This window comes from Lytechinus variegatus, chromosome 1, assembly GCF_018143015.1.
Source record: "Lytechinus variegatus isolate NC3 chromosome 1, Lvar_3.0, whole genome shotgun sequence".
Taxonomy (NCBI): domain Eukaryota; kingdom Metazoa; phylum Echinodermata; class Echinoidea; order Temnopleuroida; family Toxopneustidae; genus Lytechinus; species Lytechinus variegatus.
The window spans coordinates 93,052,290-93,074,495 of record NC_054740.1 but is presented as its reverse complement, the minus strand read 5'-3'; the positions used below and the strand labels follow the sequence as shown (position 1 = coordinate 93,074,495).

The 22,206-nt window shown below is 33.6% G+C and overlaps 1 protein-coding gene across 1 annotated transcript in view; it reads left to right on the top strand.

Moving 5' to 3' along the window:
- LOC121428810 (LDL receptor repeat-containing protein egg-1-like) overlaps window positions 1–22,206 on the top strand; it is a 38,464-nt gene that overhangs the window by 8,893 nt on the left and 7,365 nt on the right. Inside the window, exons 2-4 of the mRNA XM_041625656.1 lie at window positions 3,665–3,784; window positions 16,199–16,321; window positions 17,664–17,777. Of these exons, the coding sequence (XP_041481590.1) occupies window positions 3,665–3,784; window positions 16,199–16,321; window positions 17,664–17,777 (357 nt within the window). The remainder of the gene's footprint in view (window positions 1–3,664; window positions 3,785–16,198; window positions 16,322–17,663; window positions 17,778–22,206) is intronic.

Sequence of the window (22,206 nt, the reverse complement as noted above, 5' to 3'; positions counted from 1 at the left end):
TAGTTTAATATCAAAATTTAATGAAAAAATACTTGATAAATCACGTATAGGAACTTTTATTCCAAGGTAGTCAATAGTTTCATCAACCCATTCTACATTTAACTGTCTACATAATGTGCCTTTGAAATTACCTAACCTTACAATTTTACTCTTGTTAACGTTTATTTTAAGTCCTGAAATATTAGAATACTTTGTTAAAATATCAAAACAATTTAAAAGGTTACATTCATTGGCATCAAGATAAATTAATGTGTCATCAGCATACTGACTTACGCGTATTTCATGTCCATTAAGATGAATTCCCCGAATTTGTTTACTCTGTCTCAACATAAGACCTAATATCTCCGCCCCAATTAAAAAAAGATATGGGCTAAGGGGGCAGCCCTGCCTTACCCCTCTTTGGAGATTAAACACTTTAGATGAAAAACCATTATTTATTATACAACTCTCGATGTTTGTATACATAAGTTTAACAAAAGATCTAAATGTGCAACCAAGACCAAATTTGTTCAAACAAATATCTATAAAATTCCATTCAACCGTGTCAAAAGCCTTCTCGAAATCTATTGAGAAGACAATACCATTAGTTTCTGTCTTTTTACATAAGTATATTGAGTCTAAGAGTAAACGAATATTCTCACCGATGTATCTATTCTTTATAAATCCAGTTTGGTCCCAATGGATAATAGAGGGTAGAACTTTTTGAAGTCTTGAAGCAATAATTTTAGCCAAAATTTTATAATCGGTATTTAGGAGTGAGATTGGACGCCAATTTTTTAAATAAAGATTATCCTTGTCCTTTTTGGGTAAAAGAGTTATTATTCCTCTTTTCATAGATGGGCATAGTTCACCTAACGTGTAGCAGGTATTAAATACTTTGCAAATGAGTTCTTTTATATCTTCCCAAAACATCTTATAAAAATTAACAGGTAGACCATCGGTACCAGGTGTTTTGTCACAAGTCATTGACATGATTGCATCGTAACATTCTTTTTCTAAAATACAACCTTCACATAACCCGACTAAATCTTGCCCAATTGTAGGTATATCCAGATTATTGAGTACAGTTTTTATATCATTATCTTCTATATTATTCGAACCGTATAATGTTGCATAGAAATTCTTTTCTTCTGATAATATATCTTTGGGTTTGGTAATAGTCATATCACCTTTCTTCAACTTCTGTATATGTTTTTTATCAAAATTTCTTTTTTCTAAATTTAAAAAATAACGGGAGTTTTTTTCTCCCTCCGATATCCATGTGGCTCTAGTGCGAACCATTATTCCCCTTACATGTTCCTCATGCATACGATGTAACTCAGCTTCCTTACATAATAGCTGTTCCTTTATAAAAGAGTCATCAGGGTTATCCGACAAAGCATCTTGAATGTTTTCCATTTCTTTAAGTATACAGTCATATTTGGTTTTTATATTTTTTTTATGATTGGAAGATATAACAATACATTTTTTTTAATTTCATATTTCAAATATTCCCAAAGCTTATGAGCTTCCATATCTTTGTTTTCCTCAATAACTAAATTTATAGTTTTTTTCAGTTCTGATTTATAAAAAGGGTTTAATAATAAAGAAGTATTCATCTTCCAAAAGCCTGGGCCCCGTTTTGGAACCCAACGTTTGACGGACAAGCTGATAGCTGAATGGTCACTTCTGTAACCGTAATGTATGTCAGCACAATCTACAAAGGCTTTCAGTGTACTAGATATAAGAAAATAATCAATTCTACTTTGGGCAGACATAGAACACCATGTAAATTTAAATTTGCAAGGGTTCATATGGCGCCATATATCTATCAAGTCCATGTCTTCTTTTATTAATTCCATAAGAGTAAAACAATGAGGGTGATGTTGGGTATGGTTAGGGTAACGATCCATGTTGGGGTCTTGAACAGTATTCATGTCTCCACCTATAATAAAAGGTTCTTCACCAAACTGTTGCATCATGGAATGTAAATTTTCAAACATTGCTATCTCATCTTTGTTCGGACCATATATATTAATCACGGTGAATTTAGAATTGCCATATGATACATTTAAAAGCAAAGTACGACCAGATTCATCTCTATGTACTGCTTGTACAGTAATACCTGAAGTCGGTTTCAACAAAATGCATACCCCTGCACTATTGGATTTTCCATGAGAGAAGAAAACTTTATATCCCTTCTATTTTATAGCACTGTAAACTTTATGAGCCTATTTGATTAAATTATTACATAATTGTTCACCATTAGAAAAATACCAGATACATTTTACTTCACAGTTCGGTAATTAATACAGAAATGTATACACACCAACTCAAACTAATACCCTTCGTTGGAATGAAAGTACCCACTGTTTTGAAGTTCCGTTTAAACCTGAATCATGATTTGAATGTGGATGCAAACTTCGCAAATCTGTGACAAGGAAAAGATTAATTCCGGTTGCTCTATACAGCAGCAGGTGATAAAGGCGTTTACCGAACGGAAACAAGCTTTACACCTACGCCACCAAGCCTCATCACATCTGTATCCTCACACACTTCCTCCTTTTAAGATGTGAATAGTTTTGAAAATAGATTGAATGAAACTGTTTATGATCTAGAATTAAGTGAGACAAATCATAAAACTATAATTGATTTCTTTTTCCTCCATACAGGTACTTAAAATATAAAAATTAAAAAATGAAGAGGGATGTTGACCGTATAGGGAACAGGCCTCATATGTTATTGGATTAATAAATAAAAGAAAAAATGAACAATAGTAATAATGATGATACATATAAGTAAATAAATGCCTTTAACGACCATATATCTTTGTAGTGCATGTTCCACTCTAAAAAAATGAAGTTCTAATCATTTACTGCTATATTAGCATTTCATTTTTAGAGTGTATGGATTATATCTTACCCTCAAATGACTTGCTATTTTTTCATGCAAGTTACTCCCATTGTCGTTTACAAAATTGTATACTTCATAATTTAAAAATGTCGTATATATGCCCTTTTTATCATATGAATATTAGGTATGATGTGAATACTTAGGAAATGTATAACATTGTACGTTTTTTCTGTCTAATAATAGGTACAATATTTGAACGACTTCTAATTCTAAAGATATTCTGTAATCTGCCATTCCGTGAACCGTGATTTTCTTACTTGATTTTTTTAATTATTAAACATAAGACCCAACATAGTAACTGAAAAATTGGCAAATTAGTAATATTAGTAGTAAAATTGGTCATTGTTCAAGTACCAAGAAGTATAATCAATACTATTACTAGTAAAAAATAAAACTATTTGATCTACAGTACAGGAAAACGAGTATTCACATCAAGCAGTCGTTAGACCAAATTAATATTCGTCTAAAGTGAGCCATTTTGAGAAGAAGGCAAAGTTGGCGAATATGTCGTTGCGGTTCCAAAATGTGTCCTTAGCAGATGGAGATATTGCTTGAAATAATTAGTCTGATTTTAGACAATGTCTCCTTAGAATCATCCATACACATGGGATTTCCCGGAGGCCTGACTATAGTCATCCTGGATAGAACACAACTTAGTAAACCAGTGGAGTCTCTTTAAATGGCCGCCAACTCTAGATCTACATCGTACATGTACATCGATGTTAAGGCTTTCATTCTCAGATGTTTTCATTTTCATGTCTTTCCTTATTAGAACACAGGCGCTGTCCGGATGATTCGATTCCGTGCAATAATGGCAGACAGTGCTACCAGAAATTACGAACGTGTGACGGGTTTCCAAACTGCATAGATCTGTCAGATGAAGAAAACTGTGGTACGTATCTCCTTTCAAAATGTATCAGAGTACTTTTCGGAATTGTAACATGTGTCAAATTCTTACAACTGGTTTCCATAGAGATGCTGTGTAAAAATGCCTAACCTTTTTTAACGATCCGTTTGAAACAAGTGTTCAAATCTTATAAACTCGCAATTATTTTTCGGGAACTTCTAATTTGTAAAACGGAAGAAAGTAACGTCCAAATGGGGTAGCCTACATGTTATCCTATTTCCTACCATGTCCTGGTAGACGATATCACACATGATCAAGTTGTATACAAAGAATCGATTCAATTTGTAAATTTCATTTTTTTAGATGCTCATGGACAGTTTCGGAAGGGTAAGGAGACGAAGGGTGCTCAATGAAAATGAATCTTGTCAATTTTCTATGGCTCATATTAAAATAAGAAAAGTTGGTTTATTATGTATAATCAAGAATAAATCACAACCGACAAGGAATGGGCCTGTCTTTTCATGACGACAGTCCGGCAGAGACGAATTGAAAACTGTAGGGCCCAATGGGGTAACTAGAGAGAGGGACAATGTTTGCCCGAACGCCACTTAGCTTCGGGTATACACTGTAACATCGATGATCTTAGTTTACGACAGGGAATGAGAAAACCTGTTCTTAGATTTGAATGAGACTCTTGATATATATATATATATACAAAATTTTATTACTAAATGTTAAGTGCTCAAAATTCGAGCATTGGTGTTAAAATTTTCTAAAGATTTCTTCATGGAAGATTGTTATACGCTAACATTCAAGGCACTAGAGTAACTTCTTGCGTCACATCTACTGTTCGGAGGGGATGGAATCACTGATCACCTCCCTGAACAATTGGTGTGACGCAAGGATTTACGCCAGTGATTTAGGCAATGCAATAACCTGCTCTCCTATTTTTTTTATTATTAATTCATGATATTTTTACGATTGAGCAATTATCGAATTCCCCAGAGTTCAAATTTTCTTTCTAACACCCTTCTTAAGAGAGCTGACATTTTGATTGAAATTTTTTTTCTAGGGGATTATCTTAAAAGAATGGCCGTGGGATGTAGTTGATGTGTGTAGGGAACCCATCTCTGATATACTTAACACTGAGTTTCTTTTGTTAAAAAATGTATTCAAAATAATGACGGAAAATGCAAACGAAATTTTCAATTTTACATGCTAATTTCATTTGATTGATTTTCATTTAATTTGAACTGCCCACTTACTAAAATAACTATTCATTAAACTTAGAATATGTTGCTAAGTTCAGATTGTAGGATCAATCAAATTTCTCAGTTCTAAATAATGAGGGAGATGATTATGATCAACCATTAATGGATAAATGGGCCTTAAGAGAAAGAAGGAGTTACCAGTCGATTCGATATTTGATAAACTGTAAATTGTAAATTTAATTTCATTCAAATCTATATAAGAAGGCAAGCTCTAAAAGTAGAGCAAAATTGTGATAAGTCTTTAAATCGTTTCAAGTGATTTTATTTAATGCTTAATCAAGAAGTTTCCAATCAACCACTGAAAATATACAAATATTCTTCCAGGATTAAGAGACTTGCGGCCAACCAGACTTTTGGACTGAATAATTTGTCAGTAAGCACGTGGAACTGTAGTAGGTGCCAAATGTGCATCTTGTTGACATTTATTGTTTTGAAAATACGGATGTCAAAGGTACAATATCCTTTCAATTGATAGCGTTATCTTCGGAGGGTAGAGATTATGACATCACGAAAGAAGATGAGAAAAAAAGGGGGGGGGTATCTAAGTGAATTTCGTAAATGGCATTTCGATATCTGAGGTCGGGTGTCCCGTTCATTAGGTTGACAAGGAAGCTATTTTCGGTTTGTAGAAGTAATCAAATAATAAAGTGATAAGCATGCCTCACAGGGATCTATATTTATTTAAGAAGTACTAAGAAGTACAATCACAGACGACTTACAAATGTTTATTTTCTTACAATGAACACCATTATAATTACTTTAACTTTAGAAGATTTCACGCGTAACCCAGCTAACGGCATGAAAAACGTTTTCCCGTTCTCAATAGTAAGGTATGAAGTTATTCAAAAGCTTTTGACACGAATCAGATTCGGATCAATCATAACCAGTCAGATTTGTTGCGAATTTTACCATACTGTGGTACTGAAATGAGAGAAAAATTCTAATACGGAAATTTTGACTTCTCTATATCAAAACTTCCTCTTCTTTTTAGTTTTCCATATGACCAGCGATGAGATGGGGGTGTTTCTTTAGCAGGGAATTATTGATTAAATTTCATTCTCTATTTCTCTTTTTTGTTTGCGATTGTTTGTGAGAGTTGGATGCTTGGTAGTAGAGATGTTTGGTGCATTTTCAATGAACGATACGCATGCTGGCCATAATAACAAAATAGTTGGTTTGATAAAGCAAACAAAACATTTGAAAAATAAAATTGAATAGAAATTCAATCGCTTGCTATAGATGATAATTTCACGAGATTCATTACCACGTCATCCAGGTACAATCGATGGTAAGTTCAAGTTCATTCCAGGCTGTGACTCATTGGCTCACTCACCTGAAAGATGAACCAAACATAACAGTAAAGATGAGTTCGACATCAAGAGGTTACGATATTAAAGATCAAATATCCAAACATTGATTCTGCGAATAGAAATTTACCCAATCGATCTCATGGTAAGAAGAAAGTTAACATGAATGCAGGAGAGATATACGTTACACAAAGTAATAGAAAAGTTTAAAGGGGATGGTGATGCCGCTTGGACACCCGTTCCTCTCCTACGTCGAGCGAGTGCAAGCCTTCGTGATGTCCTAAAATATAATATTTGTATGCGCATCACAAGAAATAAAGCAAACCTCTTTATAATACAGAAAAAAAATCAGCGAAAACCAATATACACGGTCTTACCATATTTTACAGGTGAAATGTTATGTGCTTACAGAGTATAACTGGTAAGATCCTAGATTTTTGTGACATAACTGTTGTCTAACATAGCTGTGCATTTTGTTTTTCAAATGGTCCTGACTTTATACAAAAATTAATTACTTTCGGCAACCCTTGATATCGCTAAAACAAAGTTGATAGATTAAGGAGAGCTATATCTGATTTGAAAAGCTTTTGTGTTTGAAAGTGTTGCTTAACCTTTTGTTGAAATTTTTAAACATACATAATCAAGTGTCAAATAGAAATGAATAATGTACTAACGCAAAGGTCTATTGTGGTACTTTTCCACAAACATTTACACACATCTCTTTACATTGTGTATAACGAATTACTATCATGCAGAAAAACATAATCTGTGGTTGTGCACTTAGTCTATCTCTTATCAGATATGCTACCGAACGTCAACTAGGTAATGATCTTGTAGTATATTTCTGTTAGAAATGAATAAACTAAAAATTCATTTTGAAATATTTTATCACTATATTTTATCACATTTCTGAATCAAAGGCGAACGCAATCATCTGGAAATGATTGGTAGTTTCCTTAATTCATTAATGAAATACTTTTAAACGATCTTATTATGTTCCTTCGGGTAATATAAGAATTAATGTACATTGTCATGCCCACTCAATTTGACATTGACGTCATATTCAATTGCGGGCCCAATATTGAAATACACATGAAATAAAAATAATTTGTTCCTAAAAATCGGTTCAACACATTGATCAACATCCCACATAGTAATACGAGAATCGGATGTGCCACTGTTCTCATACTTGCAAAATGGATAAAAGTGAAAATTTCTTGCTTTTTTATGTTTCTCAGAATGCAAGTTATACAACCCAAAACAGACACAAACGCGAACACTTAATTATTAATGAATAATCTTCCCTTGATTTACGTTAGAAGAGAATGGCAGATACATGCAAATGCCTTGTTCAAGGATATATATAAATTCATTTAATATTTTTGTGGTCATTTCAAACATATTATTACCGAATATTACATCCCCGATCCTGCAGTTGTATCACTATCTCGTTCTTTTTTTTCTTTTTACAATTAACAGTTCATTTTACATTATTTTCGTTGCTACTAATAATTTATTTTTAGGTTTCATTATCATTTTACAATTCATAATCCAAAGAGTTCAACAAGAGTTAATGACCTCTGAGTTTACTTCGAAACAGGAAGTCTAAAAATTAACACACATCTTTTTTTTTTACCCTCTTGCGCAATATTATTATTTTGATTTTCCATTTTGCAGCTGTTTATTGCTTGCGTATTTTCTCACCCTACCTCCTGATTAGGTTTCGTTAATAGAATTCCCTCTTCATGTTTTTTCGTTTTACCGAGTTTTTTTTCTATTTTAGTAAATGCAAAGCTTTTGCTCCTTTCATTAAGTATACTGTTTATAGGAACGTGATTTATCAATACCCTTTCACTGTTTACTTATATTTTGATCGTGCATTTAATAAAAGACTTAATTGTGACATGTTTGTTATTAGTTCATGGTCCATCTTCACTGGCTCGATAAGATTCAAGATTATTCTTAATTTCATGGATCATTCCTTTTATATTTGATCAGTCGCAAAAACGAAGTATTTCAGTATCATTTTAAGTATTGAATGAGTTGACATAATATTTCCATCCATTAATTTCTTGTTTCTAAGTTCTTAATCGGGACTACATGAAATTGAATAGAATTTATTTTTATTTTGCCACGCATGTATCACCGTCAGTCAGCGTTTCTAGCCATTAGCAAATTTAAGAGGCACCTTTATATCTGCGTGATTGTTTGACCCTATACACCCCTCGCAGGAAGGTACGAGCCTCCAGTGACCCATTCCGTCTCACATATAAAATCACTAAGAAACTGGCTGGAGATAGGACTTTTACTGTATCCGCTTCTAAATATTGGAATCGCTTACCTTTTACTCTTAGACAATCAACATCTGTTGCTTCATAAAGGGACTTAAAACCTTTCTTTTTTTTCCAATCCCGATTTTTAGGTTCATTTTTATAGTTGTTGTAGCAATTTCTTTTCTTGTTGTAAGCGCTTTGGGCCATTCTGGGAAAATCGCAGTATATAAATGATAATAATAATAATAACTAATATAGTAGGTATATTGGGTCTAATCTTGTAAAATACCATGTTATCTTCAAAGAACTATGTCTTTAAATTGAAAGTTGCCTGTCTTCTTGACTGACGAAGACTTGCTTGTTCATTAGCTTCATAACATACCTTACACCTACGTGATTCGATTACTTCTTAATAAAAATATATTACACGGGGAAATATGAATATATATATATATATATGGCGAAAAGAAGCTGCTGAAACTGCTCTAAATCTAATAAAAGAGAGCCAGTGGAGTAAATTAGAGAGTCAAAAAGGGGCCTAAGCTTTCGATCCTAGCAGAATCTTCGTCGGAGGCAAAATGACAAACATATAAAGTGGAACAACCATAATATAGACCCCAGACATTCAACAGCAACGCTAGAAACAAGGAGACAAAAAGGGCATCCTTGTTTCGAACGCACGTAATAAACAACCTGAGAACTGAAGGCTTAAGATCCTCTCCAAGAAACATGCCAAGGTAATGTGATGACACGATTTAACTGTTTTAACTGATTTAACTCTTTATTTTAAACATTTTTAGATTCGGTAATCACACAAGATTATTGATTGGATAATAGTTACAATAGTGGTAACTACGTTACTACTAGGGATAAGCAGACCATTATTTAAGAAGGATATAATATAAAATGGTTCATAATTCATTGAATCAAGTTCAAAAGAAATACTGAATGTGTGTGTTATATCAAAGACCTTCTTTATTTGCACAGTGATTGGAATATGCATGTCACTTCACTTTGATTCCGTTTTATGTGAAATAAAATAAAATTTTTAAAAATGGCATAGCTTTTTTGCTTTTCTTTCGATATAGGTAAATTTGTTGATATGTTGCTGGTTATATCATTCTGTATTTTTATGAAACATATTTAATGAAGGGACAGCGTGAAACCAAGAATCAGGAACGGTATGTTCCTAAACTTATCCATTTTCTTTTTAATTTTAATTACATTTTAAGGATGGAATGAGTGGATCTAGACATGTAGGTTGTTTCATGGATTAGTCTACTTTCGAGATACAAGTAGGGAACACGATTGATTGATTTTCACGATTTCCTTTGAAAATTCACTCGGGGAAAATAAATATAATTCCTAAGGTAATGAATATCATGAATAGAAAATGTTAAAAGTTCATCGAAAAGTATCGTGTGTCAGGTGGGCCCCTAATTTTGACTAATGCACCGAACATATAGAAGACTTAAATTGTATTTTTCCTGTAAACTTGATCCCGAAAAATATGAAATTTTTCGTCAACAAAATAATGTATATATAAAAAAGATTATCCCTATTAATTTTATATTGTCTATTGATTTTTATGTATCATAATACATCATAAAATTCTGCAGATTACACACCTTAACGCCGTTTAAACATTCTAAAGAAACAATACAATATTAATAAAATAAATCACATCCAAATTTGAATACCTTAGGGAATATGTATAGTTTCTCCTTGGTATTGCCTTTCTATATCCAAATTAAATTAAATTAAAATTGTCCTATAATGTTTCCTTTTTTAGGGGGAGGGGTTGATTGTGTTCATGAAAGTTTACTCAATTAAACAAGGTTGTTTCAGAACTTGTAATCGAAATTGAAAATAAAATTGCTTTTTCTTCTCTTTCAATCACGGGGAGGTGTAAATCAAAGTGCAAAAATACAAGTGGTATATGTATATAGCAATGGATTTTTAAAACAAATTTGTAAAGGTTTGGGGTAGAGGAAAGAAATCAATCTGATATATTAACTTAAAATACTGCTTGGTAAAAGATGATTTCTTTGATGCGGAAAGACTTTCGTAACAACTTTTGAACATCGAATCGGTATTTGCTTAAACAAACTGAAAGACATCCGCCAACGTTTCTGGACTTTTTATGGCCAATCATATTCTAAATCAAATTTTCGAAGATCTCTTTGTTATCAAATCCATAAATGTTAGCCTGGAAATAATGTAATAGAGAGACACGAAGAGAATTATCAGTCTGTGTACAGTAAGAATCACTAATGGATATATAAATTATTGATATACCTTTAAAAATCTGGATCTTGTACAATAGCACTGGGGGGTATAATATAAATATTTCATTTTGAATAGAAAGACGACCAATGTTAGAGCTAAAGATTTCTTTATCATCAAATTATCCCTACAGCTCCAATGAGAGATTGAGGGAGAGAGAGAGAGAGAGTGGGGGGGGGGGGCAAACCAAAAATATCAGATGATGTTTGTAGACATGTCATGGGTAACTGAATATTTCAGACGGAAAATGATCATTAATATGATTCTTTTTAAGTTGATTGAAATATTAATATAAAACGTACAAAATGCATGCAACTCCTTGAAAAGCATTTGCAGTTAAAGAGCAAACTTGAATTTAAGTAAGTAGGTAGCTTAACATCAGACGCACAAGCTATTTCTGTATCCAAATGAAAATTAAGTACTGCAAATCAAATACAATTGCAGTGTATTTGGCGTGGTAAAAATGGCAAACATTGACGGGCGGGCGTTGCAATCAATAACTTAACTCTCATAGTTCTTAGGCCCCAGCCTCGGTGATGACCCCCCCCCCCCCTCTCTCTCTCTCCCACTCACATCCACACACACACGCACCCTCACACACACTTATACGGACCATGCTACATTATTTCCAGATTAGAACCCATTCATAACAATTCTCAATCTCAAATTAGATATATCTACTCTCGTTTCACATTAAGTATCAAGTAATTTCCTGTCTTCTTCCGTTCTCATTCGCTTGGATCACTTGGATATAGTTCAAATGGTTTATTGACCATATAGCTAGAAAGCAGCGGAGCTCCCCCCCCCCCCTCACAAAAAAAGTTTTAAAGAGGGGAAATTAAAGAGCATGCAATTTAAAGATGAGAATCTATTTAAAGAAATACAATGAAGTGAGCCGATTTCCGATGAAAATGAACTAAATGTAATATTGTGAGGGAGATTCTGTGATGCGACGGGTTGGTGTGAGTTTGGATGAGATATTCCTCTTAATCGAGCAGGAGACACTTCCCAAGATACCTAATATGTCCTTCCGTAAACAACTGTTTGTTTCCTGGTTTCACAATATTAAAAGTTTTCCATTGCTAGGCTTATTTTCTCAAAAACTGCTTAAAAACATTTTAATTCAGTTTCCGTTGCAATCGCTTGAAATGTGTGTTGACAAGATATTGATATTAACGCAACCAATCCACAGGTGTCGGCATCGCCAATATCTACGAGATAGCGAAGAGTTTCATAATTAGGAAACGCATTTAGTTCGTTCATCTGATCTCCTTCCTCCAATGGCGTCAGCAATTATCAGCGAACACATTATCTTCTTCGTAGAAATTGCATCCGTTTCGAGGAGAAAAATAAACAGCCACATTGATAAACAAGGCAGATAATTGATATGGCCTGTTCTTTTAGTCTTTAACACAAGTTTTAACTGGTTGTATGTTGTAGAATTTCATTTGGATATGGAATTATGAAAAATTAGTTTAAGTTTATTACAAAAAAACATGTCGAAAATGATGCAGAAATTGGTAAACAGAAGAAAAGAAGAGGAAGAAGATGAAGAAAAGATGTCGAAAAAGAAGACTAATAATAATAAGAAGAAAAGATGATGATGATGAAGAAGAAGAAGAAGACGATGAAGAAGAAAAAAAGAAAAAGAAGAAGATGATGATGATGAAGAAGATAAAGAAGATGATAAAGAAGAAGACGTAGGAGATGAAGAAGAAGAAAAAGAAGAAGAAGTTAGATATTGTAATAGAAACATCATTCAAGTCGCGTTTGTCTATAAGACAGCTGCTCTCATATGACGTTACAGAATAATAATATATAGTTTGGATGGATTTTTCATACCTTCATTGAATTTGATGCCAGTGTGACTTCCACTTTATGAGATATTTTATATTTGTTCTTGATTCTTCCTCTTTATTTGCTCGTAAGTCCAAATTCATACGGTAAATTGGTCAGTTTACAAAATATAGCCAACGTAGGAATTTGTATAAGATATCAGAATACGTCAGAGGCACTGCTCCGGAAAACTCTAATTCGAAGTCTAATTGCTGAAAGCTGAGATTCCTTTTCAATCCTTAATGCAAAAATTTAATTCGTATATTTTAATAGCTTCGCCTCCAGTCAGAACGTGTTCCTTATATTACCACATGTTATAAGTCCCTCCCCCTGTTTTTATCCTTACAATTATAGTCTTGACAGCAATACGAATCGTGAAAAACATTTAAAATTAATAGCCTTAAACGATAAAAAGGAAAGACAAAATGATGATAAAAAGGAAAACAAAATGATGAAATGGAGAAAGAAACGGAGTAAACAATGGCGTAGTGTAGGATAAGGGACAGACGGGTGACTAAAGACTTCGACCTCGTCTTGAATGGCGGGATATAGGAGAGGATGATTGGAATAGTAAACCTTGGGCGATTAAAAGTATACCTCAGTTTATATAAAAAAAAACATACACAATGCGCCAGGTGTGTCTACAAAGTAGTGTTTGGAATAACAAAATGATTTATATAGATATAATATGGTGGATTTAAGAAGAGAATTTTTTTTTAATTTATATAATTCAGTTTTATTGCTAAAATAATTATACAACCAAAAAAAATACATGGAATATCACATAGCATGACAATATAAACGAAATTGAATAAAAAGGAAATGAAAAATGAATAGAGGTGCAACATGAATTTCATCACATAGAGATTAATAAAGATGACAATGAACATTCACAGCAAATTACAGCTCAAATCTCCTGCGGAAATTGGTTTAATTTGCTTTTTGGCTATCCTCTACTATGTTTCTCTATTCAGTAGCGGACCTCGACCCGGAGGAGACAAAGCATTGGGGGGGGGGGCACAGCATTGTTCACAAACAATGCAGTGCCCCCCCATGCTTTGTCTCCACCGGGTCACGGTCCGCTACTGTCTCTATTAACATTCGAATAAATGTTAAAAGCTTGGTAGGTGGGGGAGATATTTTGGAATTTACATTTATATATAACACATTTCAGCAAAAGAAAAATATAAGTTACAAATTATCGTCTTTGTATCCAAACATTCATTCAAAGGGTGTAAATCTAATGTTATAATGTCTTTTCATATTAATATATTTTATCACTTCATTCAAAGAGGTTGAATGTGGGTGTATTCCATAAACAAATGTAAAAATGGTTTTTGGTTTGCTTTTACAAAAATAACAATTTAAGAAGAAAACTTTGTTTCATGGTAAACGTTTTACGGCAATTAAACTATTCATATGAAAATGATTAAAGTGAAATTACCTTTAAATAGCCCTTGTGGAAGGTCTACAAAGAAAATATCTAAAGAAACATCAACCAAAGTTTCGGGAAAATCAATCGAAAATCGATTTAATGGCAAAAGGAAGTAGAAAATCATGCAGCACAAAAATTGAATGGTATTGTAGTAACTCTTTCTCCAAAGAATGGAGAAACGGAACCAAATGTTCGGAAAATGGACAAGAATATATAGATAAAAAAAAGAAAATAAACTGACCTTTGGATATCAGTACCAAGGAGATCGGACATGGAAGGTGTTCAGAAAATACCCAAAGGTCAACGATCTTCCATTCAGAGAGGTCTTTCATTCATAAGTATAGGTAGAGATGTGGGCGTGGCGGATGACGGGGAAAGAGTACCAAGGGAGTCATTTGAAACCCCTTTAGCGTCTTCTATCTGAGACGATTCACACATCAAACATCTCTCCAGTGACCGCGGTACAACATCGTCATTGATCAAAATAGAGCTGTTGTGACACAGCCAAAACTGACAAGTAATGCAGGAACTAGGTATTAAATACTTGGAAGCCTTTTATTCATTATAATTTTGTGCCACAAAATGATGGTGTAGATGATTGAATCACAGTGACGTCGTTTTAGTTTTCTATTTGTCGTTTTCACCTCATTAACTTTCCCTAATTGTATATCTACTTTGGTAGTTGGCAGACTTATTAAAACTCATCTTGAAAAATAGAAATGAGATATAAAGAGAAGAAGATGATAATGATAAATAAAATACTGAATATCATTCCTTGAAAGATTGCAAAAAATGAATGCTAATCATGTTTTAGAAATGCCACATTCTTCAAGTGAGATGTTCAAGATTGAGAAGTTGTAGCCTCGTTCAGACAACGTGCGATCCTAGTCGCAGTAAAAATCTATGCATTATTACGCAGGCTGTTTTGAACGGAGGAAGGTACAGAGGAAGCCCAGTTGGAGGAAATGTCCCGTTCTTCCTCCGACCAAGATACTCCTGGAAACCAACAATGGTATTATAAGATGTTTATATAGAATTTTGGATGGTTTTGCTTCAACATCATAATATTTATGAAAACACATTATTCAACATTATCAACTATGAACACCCATCTCACCGTAAAGATACAGAAATCATCTGATCATTACTTCTTAATGTCCTGTATAATAGCATTTGCTTCTTTGTTTGTTCCAAAAGAAGGCAAATCACCTTCCTTCAACAGATAAGCCGCGTTTTTGGTTTATTTGTAATTTGCTTTTTTAATGTATTTTCGTAGTTTCTCTCATTTGTTTCTTTCAAACGATCTTATTCTCTTATTCGATTAAAACCCGCATGCTATCAATACACCCAATTTTTCTTTCCTATTTCTTATTCCTATTTTCATATATCCCTCTACCATGTCGACTTTCCATTCGTTATCTACAAACGAATATAATTTATCCTTATTTTTATGATTACTATTGGTGATTAATCATGATGCTGATCTTTTCTGATTGGATACACAAGAATCGAGGCATCAATCGTAAAAGATCATCATCATGGTCAATCACTAAGCTTTATGATGGGTGGCCCAGGAATAATGACAATGCATGACGTTTTATCATAAAAACTAAACATGATAAAAACCAAACCAAATACCGTATAATAAAAAAATATCTTACAGAGATATCAAATTTTCATGACTCGAGGAAATGTGAAAATCTTATGGCGATCTGTTTTTTTACGGGAAAATGTAGCAAGTGGCAAATTCCGATGTTTGCAATAATGATCCAACAGTAATGTTAATGCATAGTTTAAAAGTATCACAAATTCTTAGCCAAAGATTAGGTTTAATTCAAATTCAGCGGTCATTTGGACCATGAAATTTTAAATAGAACTGTTGGATTTTTGAACGCATTTGATTTTCGAAACCTCTAGAGACATTTGGGTATTGGTGAACATGATGAGAGATAAGGTCCTCTTGAATCTTTTTTTTGTTTTAGATTATATTTTATTTATTCCTCTTTAAATGTTGTATCTTCCTCTCGAATCTTGAATCTTGTATCTTACAGAAAACAAATCCTGCCCTCTCGCGACGATGGAAAAATGTGCTGACGGCAAGCAATGTATTCTTGCTTCAGATATATGTAATGGACAAGTGAACTGTTTAGATGAATCAGACGAGTTTTATTGTGGTAAGTTAACCCTTGGGTTCATCAGTCATCTATATCATGTATTCAATCTAAAATCCGTCGATTGGGCTTTACTCTGCTAAATCACACAATGCTAATGTCAGGCTGAAAATCAATTATGCTGAAAATAAAATTATCATAATTACATTAGTCGTGAAAATTTGTTTTAGTCACAGGAACATTATGTAAATTTCATTCTGAAAAATCATTTTTTTATTATAAGAACAAAATTTAATATTTATGAATAACAACTAGAAAGGTGAGTGTTATACAGGAATCCCATTAATAATCTAAATTATTGCAAATCATTGTCTTATGAAACTATTCAATACTTTGCCATATTTGTTTTTGTTTATAATATTTTGATAAGCTTATAAGTAATCTCCTTTTTGGCATGTTTGGGGGGTATATTATTCTAACCCACTTGATCTACGAGTGGATTCATCTTGGGGATTCATCCTTAAATCAGGAGAGATAGTCATGAGCAAATAGTATACATGTAAATGTATGAATGTAATTTTGAAGGTTCTTTTTAGCATATAACCATATAACGTGTCTTGGAATTGATTTGGTATGGTAGATGAGACTCATGCGTTGAATTTTCCCAGTTGTACATACATCCTTTGGTAAGACATCAATCTACTCGTTGCTACTCTCTACTCCAGTCTCAAAGTGGGGTAATATGGATTAAAGTAATGTGTATATCCAGTGGTATGGTAGCAATCCGCACGTGTCTCCCACAGATTGTTTTTAGTATAGCAACCAATATGAGACGCCCCCTCCACATGTCAATGACAAATAAAGACATACTGTCACTCATAGGGCACTGTGAATAATATGATGTTGTTGTTGTTTTTGACATAACTTAACCCCCCCCCCCCCCCACAAAAAAAAAGAAGAAGGTTTGTACAACAAAATGGAGGTCAAATTGGTCCCGAGAAGTTGAAATGAATGTCATATTGGTTATTATTTTTCAATTTTAACAAATTTTCCAGAATACCATAGGCTTTTTTTTCAAACAAGCGCACACCAAGTTACCAATAATGCATACAGCATTTCCATTTATTTGAAGGCAGGATAAAAGACCATTGCACATAAGATGCCTTGATCACGGGCATAAGTGCCGCGGCCGGGGATCGAACCCCGGACTTTATATGTATAGCCAGACGCCTTAGACCACTCGGCCACGGCACCTCCGGTATTGCCTATGAAGAATGATATACAGCACCTCAATGATTTCTTTTGGGTACCCCCAGCACTCCCGCTTCCCAGGGCCATGCACACATAGCTTAAAGAGATGAAAAAAAATAGAATACTATTATAATCCGTTTCATACTCGTTTCAGATACTGATGACTGTGCAGACGAACCTTGTGACAATGGAGGAACATGTAACGATATGGTCAATGATTACAATTGCTCGTGCCTGCCTGGTTTCATCGGAATAAACTGTGAGATAGGTAACGAATTGGAAACGCTTTCAAAGTTGGGATTCGCGTTCTCGCGTTTTTTATTCTCACTGATTGCATGCAAAAAATTGTCATGATGTACTACCCTATCGTGTGAACATAAAATTGGATTTAAAATAAATCTACCTGTCTTCAATTTTTTTCTATATATTTTTTTCAAAGAAATATCATTGCGAACTTCACCCCTTTTGCACGCAAACTGAAATGAATCCAATCTCTTCTGAATAAAAGCAGTGATTCTTCTTTGCCACTTTTATTCACTTTTTAAACCTGAATTTCAAACTTTCTTTGGTATCATCAGAGCGACTAGAGATCTATAGGTTTTGATACAGAAAACAATAAAATTCAGGAAAAATGGACCCAACCCCTTTGATTGATTGATTGATTTTATTTGTCAGGTAACTATGAAAAAGTACATGAAAATATGAACAGTAGTGTATACCTTGACAGGATGGCCATGAAAGCCGAGATGGCTTATTTCCAATGGGGTCCTTACATCAGTAATTGACAAAAACAATGTACATCTATGAAAAAACACCTATAGAAATCTACAAACGACATCAATTAAGTCTAGACCACTAAAATTACACGAAGAATTGTAAAAAAATATATAAAAAGACAAAAACAAATAAGATTGTCATGAAAAACATTTACGCAAAATATGATTAAAATAATTGTAAAAACAGGATGGGTAAACGATCATTACTTCTAGGTTACATATGAAAATTATACCATAATCAGTTTTTAGGTAGCGCTAAATGCATCGTAACTAATACAAGATTCATCAATCGTAAAACCTAAGATATGAAAAAGTACAAATAAGTTTGACATAAAACTTTCACGCAAACAACAAAAGATGATGAAACAATGTAAAACAAGTTAATTAAATAAATCGTAACTAAATAGTTATATATAAGACTACATGATACACATGAAATTAGAAAGAATATTTGACATTACAGAGTGGGGACATTTTTTAAGTGTTGTTTCAATACTCTTTTAAATTGTGTAAAAGTCTTAACCGATTTAACATGATTAGGGAGGGAATTCCAAAAATGTATACCATTACAATAAAATGTGTTGCCAATTTGACCTTTTCTCATAGGTACAACAAAGTTAAACAGACTATTTCTTGTTTCATGCCCGTGAATATTAGATGACAGTGTAAAGTTTTTTGATATGTAATGATATTCGTTTAAATAGAAAATTTTATGAACATGGTGAAGTATAAGTTGTTGCGACCTCAAGTCTATGCGAAGAAGGCCAGCTTTTTCGATTTCATTCTTCCCAACATGTTTTTTAGTATTATTTTCCCAAAAAATCTTTATGGACCTAACCCCTTTTGCAACAAACCTTAAATGGACCTAACCCCTTTTGAAAAAAGGTGAATTTTTCTTTGTCATTTTTGTTCACTTTTTAATCGGAATTTCAACCTTCGATTGGTATCATCTTATAGAGCTACTAAAAATGTATACGTTGAGACAACAAAAAATCAAATTTGATGAATTATGGGCCTAACCCCATTCAGCAACTGAGCTCTTCATATAAACAAATATCATGTGTATGTATGTATGTATACATACATACATAATATATATATATATATATATATATATATATATATATATATATATATATATATATATATATATATATATATATACATACATATATATATATATATATGTGTGTGTGTCAGGGTGACCAGATTTCACAAAATGATATACGGGACAATCGACAAAAGGATCAACAAAGATACACATTGTAAAGAATTGAAAGGGAGGGTAAACGAAAGAATGAAGGAGAGAAAGAAAAGACAAAAGAAAAGAGATGAATTGAAAAGAAATAAAGAAAAAAATAACTAAAGGGGAAAAAGAAGAGAAAAAAATAAAGAAAGTTAGAATAAAAGAGAGAGAAAAGGTTTTACCTCATTCTTTGAAATGAATATAGAAAGAAAGAAAAAGAAAGGAAGGGAAGATGAATAAATTTGTGAAAGACAAAATAAAGGAGAGAAAGGAAAAAGAAAATAAGAAAAAAGGGTGGAAAGAATGAATGAAGGAAAGAAAGTGTTTCTTTCATTCTTTGGGAGAAAGAAACAAAGAAATTAGAAAACAGGAAGGAATGAAGGAAAACAAGGACGGAAGGAAGGAAGGTAAATAAATGATAAGGGAAAAGAATTAGAAGGAAATATAAAATAGATAATGAAAGAAAGGAGGAAAGAGAGGGAGGAAAGAACATTGGCGGCGGAAGCAAAAAAGTTTTGGGGGTGTCTACCTGAAATGGGATGGACACATGTAAAAAATTGGACAAGTGCCCAAAAAAAATTTGACAAGCAAAAAAAAAAAAAAAGGTAATCAACCTAAATTTTAGGGGGGGACAACACACGTTTCAATGGGGGTCCACGTGAATTTAGGGGGGATGCAGGGAAAAAAATTGACAAGTAAAAAACAAAAAAAAAAACTAGAATTTAATTCGTCATGCGGACGAATTAGGTGGTCTGTCATGATTTGTCATTCAGTGTCGGCTGATGTATGAAATAAATCATTTAGATATCATTGATAATCTTGATCGTAGACATCCTAAGAATAAGTTTTGACCATTACTAAATGTGATTATTGATGTGGTGATGACAATCGTCAGACATACATCTTCAAACAGATACATACAAGATAGATGATTATACCTCACGGATCAACACGGCAATGCCGGCATGATCCGGGGAGGTCCGGGATAGTTTTGCCCCAGATGACTGTGAACACGGCATCAACACGGCAGCTTCACACGGATCATGCCGGCAGAGCACGTCGTCAACACGGACCAATACGTCAGCAACACGGACCACCACGTCAGCAACACGGACCTACACGTCAGCAATACGGACGAACACGTCAAATGCGTTATCCATTGAGCTAGCATATTCCCCATAGAGATTACACGTAAGCAAATTTGAGAATTACAATTCCAATTTTGCAAGCGAAATACGGGCATGATCCCGGCATCTGATCAAAAAATGGAGGGCATATTTTCGAAAGCTTAGAATCTCGGCTACAACATACTAAAAGCTCAGGGAAAACTGACAAGAAACAATGGAGATATAGCTCACGAAATAGAGGAATGTCGAATCTAGTTTTGAGAAAAGGTCATGTCCCATAGAGATTACACGCAAAATACATGTGATATGAAAAAAAGTAATTATAATCTGTTTTATCTTGCTAAATTTAAACTTTTATACCTTTAAATTATCATAAAGGATCATGTAAGAAGTGGCAAAAAGAAAAAAAAGTGAAAAAAATTCATCTTGTTCACCCCAGGACTCGAACCCGCGCCCTTTAAGAAGCAGTCAAAGCCACGATATTCCCCATAGAGAATACACGTAAGCAATTTTGAGAATTACAAGTCCAATTTTGCAAGTGAAATACGGGCATGATCCCGGCATCTGATCAAAAAATAAAGGGCACACTACCAAAAGCTTAGAATCTCAGCTACAACATACTACAAGCTTAAGGAAAACTGACAAGAAAAAATGGAGATATGGCTTACGAAATAGCGGAATGTCGAATCTAGTTTTGAGAAAAAGTCATGTCCCATAGAGATTACACGCAAAATGAGGAAAAATGACATGCCTCTTTTTATCGCTGTTTTACGCAATGATGCGTTTCTCAAAACGAAAATTTATGATAACTAAGGAGAAAGAGTACATTCTAAACTACAACATATCGAAATCTGGGCGAAAAACAATCTATATTCGAGAAGTTACAACCAAATTTGCATAAATTTGATGACGTCATTTTTGAAAAAATGAAATTTTTAGTTTAGGCGCCATTTTGATGACGTCACGATATAATTTAGGGACAATGGTGACATGAAATCAAATCTACAACTCATACTCTATCGATATATGAAAAAAAATTGGGGGTCAACGGATTATTTAAAGAGCTACAGTGAATTTTCAATAGGCATGTTTTTGCCCATATATGGCCTATAGTGAGAGCTCGCGCGCACACGTGCTGCAAACTTTAACGGGTGTTAATTTCGGTATTATTTGTCAGAGAGAGCTAAATTGTGTATCAAATTGTTCAAAATTATATTAGCGATGCAATGATGTAAAAAAAACAGTGTTTTTGCACTGCGTAAAGGCATTACGCGCGGAAACGCGCGCGCATCCGTGCGCGCGCGCAAAATTTTGAAATGCTTAGAATGACCTGAAACATACTCTCGTTTGGTCAAAAAGTGATTTTGAGCATTTTTAAATTTTGACGCACGCGTACGCGCGCGTCGTGACCTTCAGGTGACCTTTGATGACATGATTTGATGACCCTTGACCTGAACTTAGTGTGATGTTAATTTGATTGATTTTTGATAATTGATAATGGAGATATGATTGATAATGTGATTTTACAAAATGGCGCCTAGATGACGT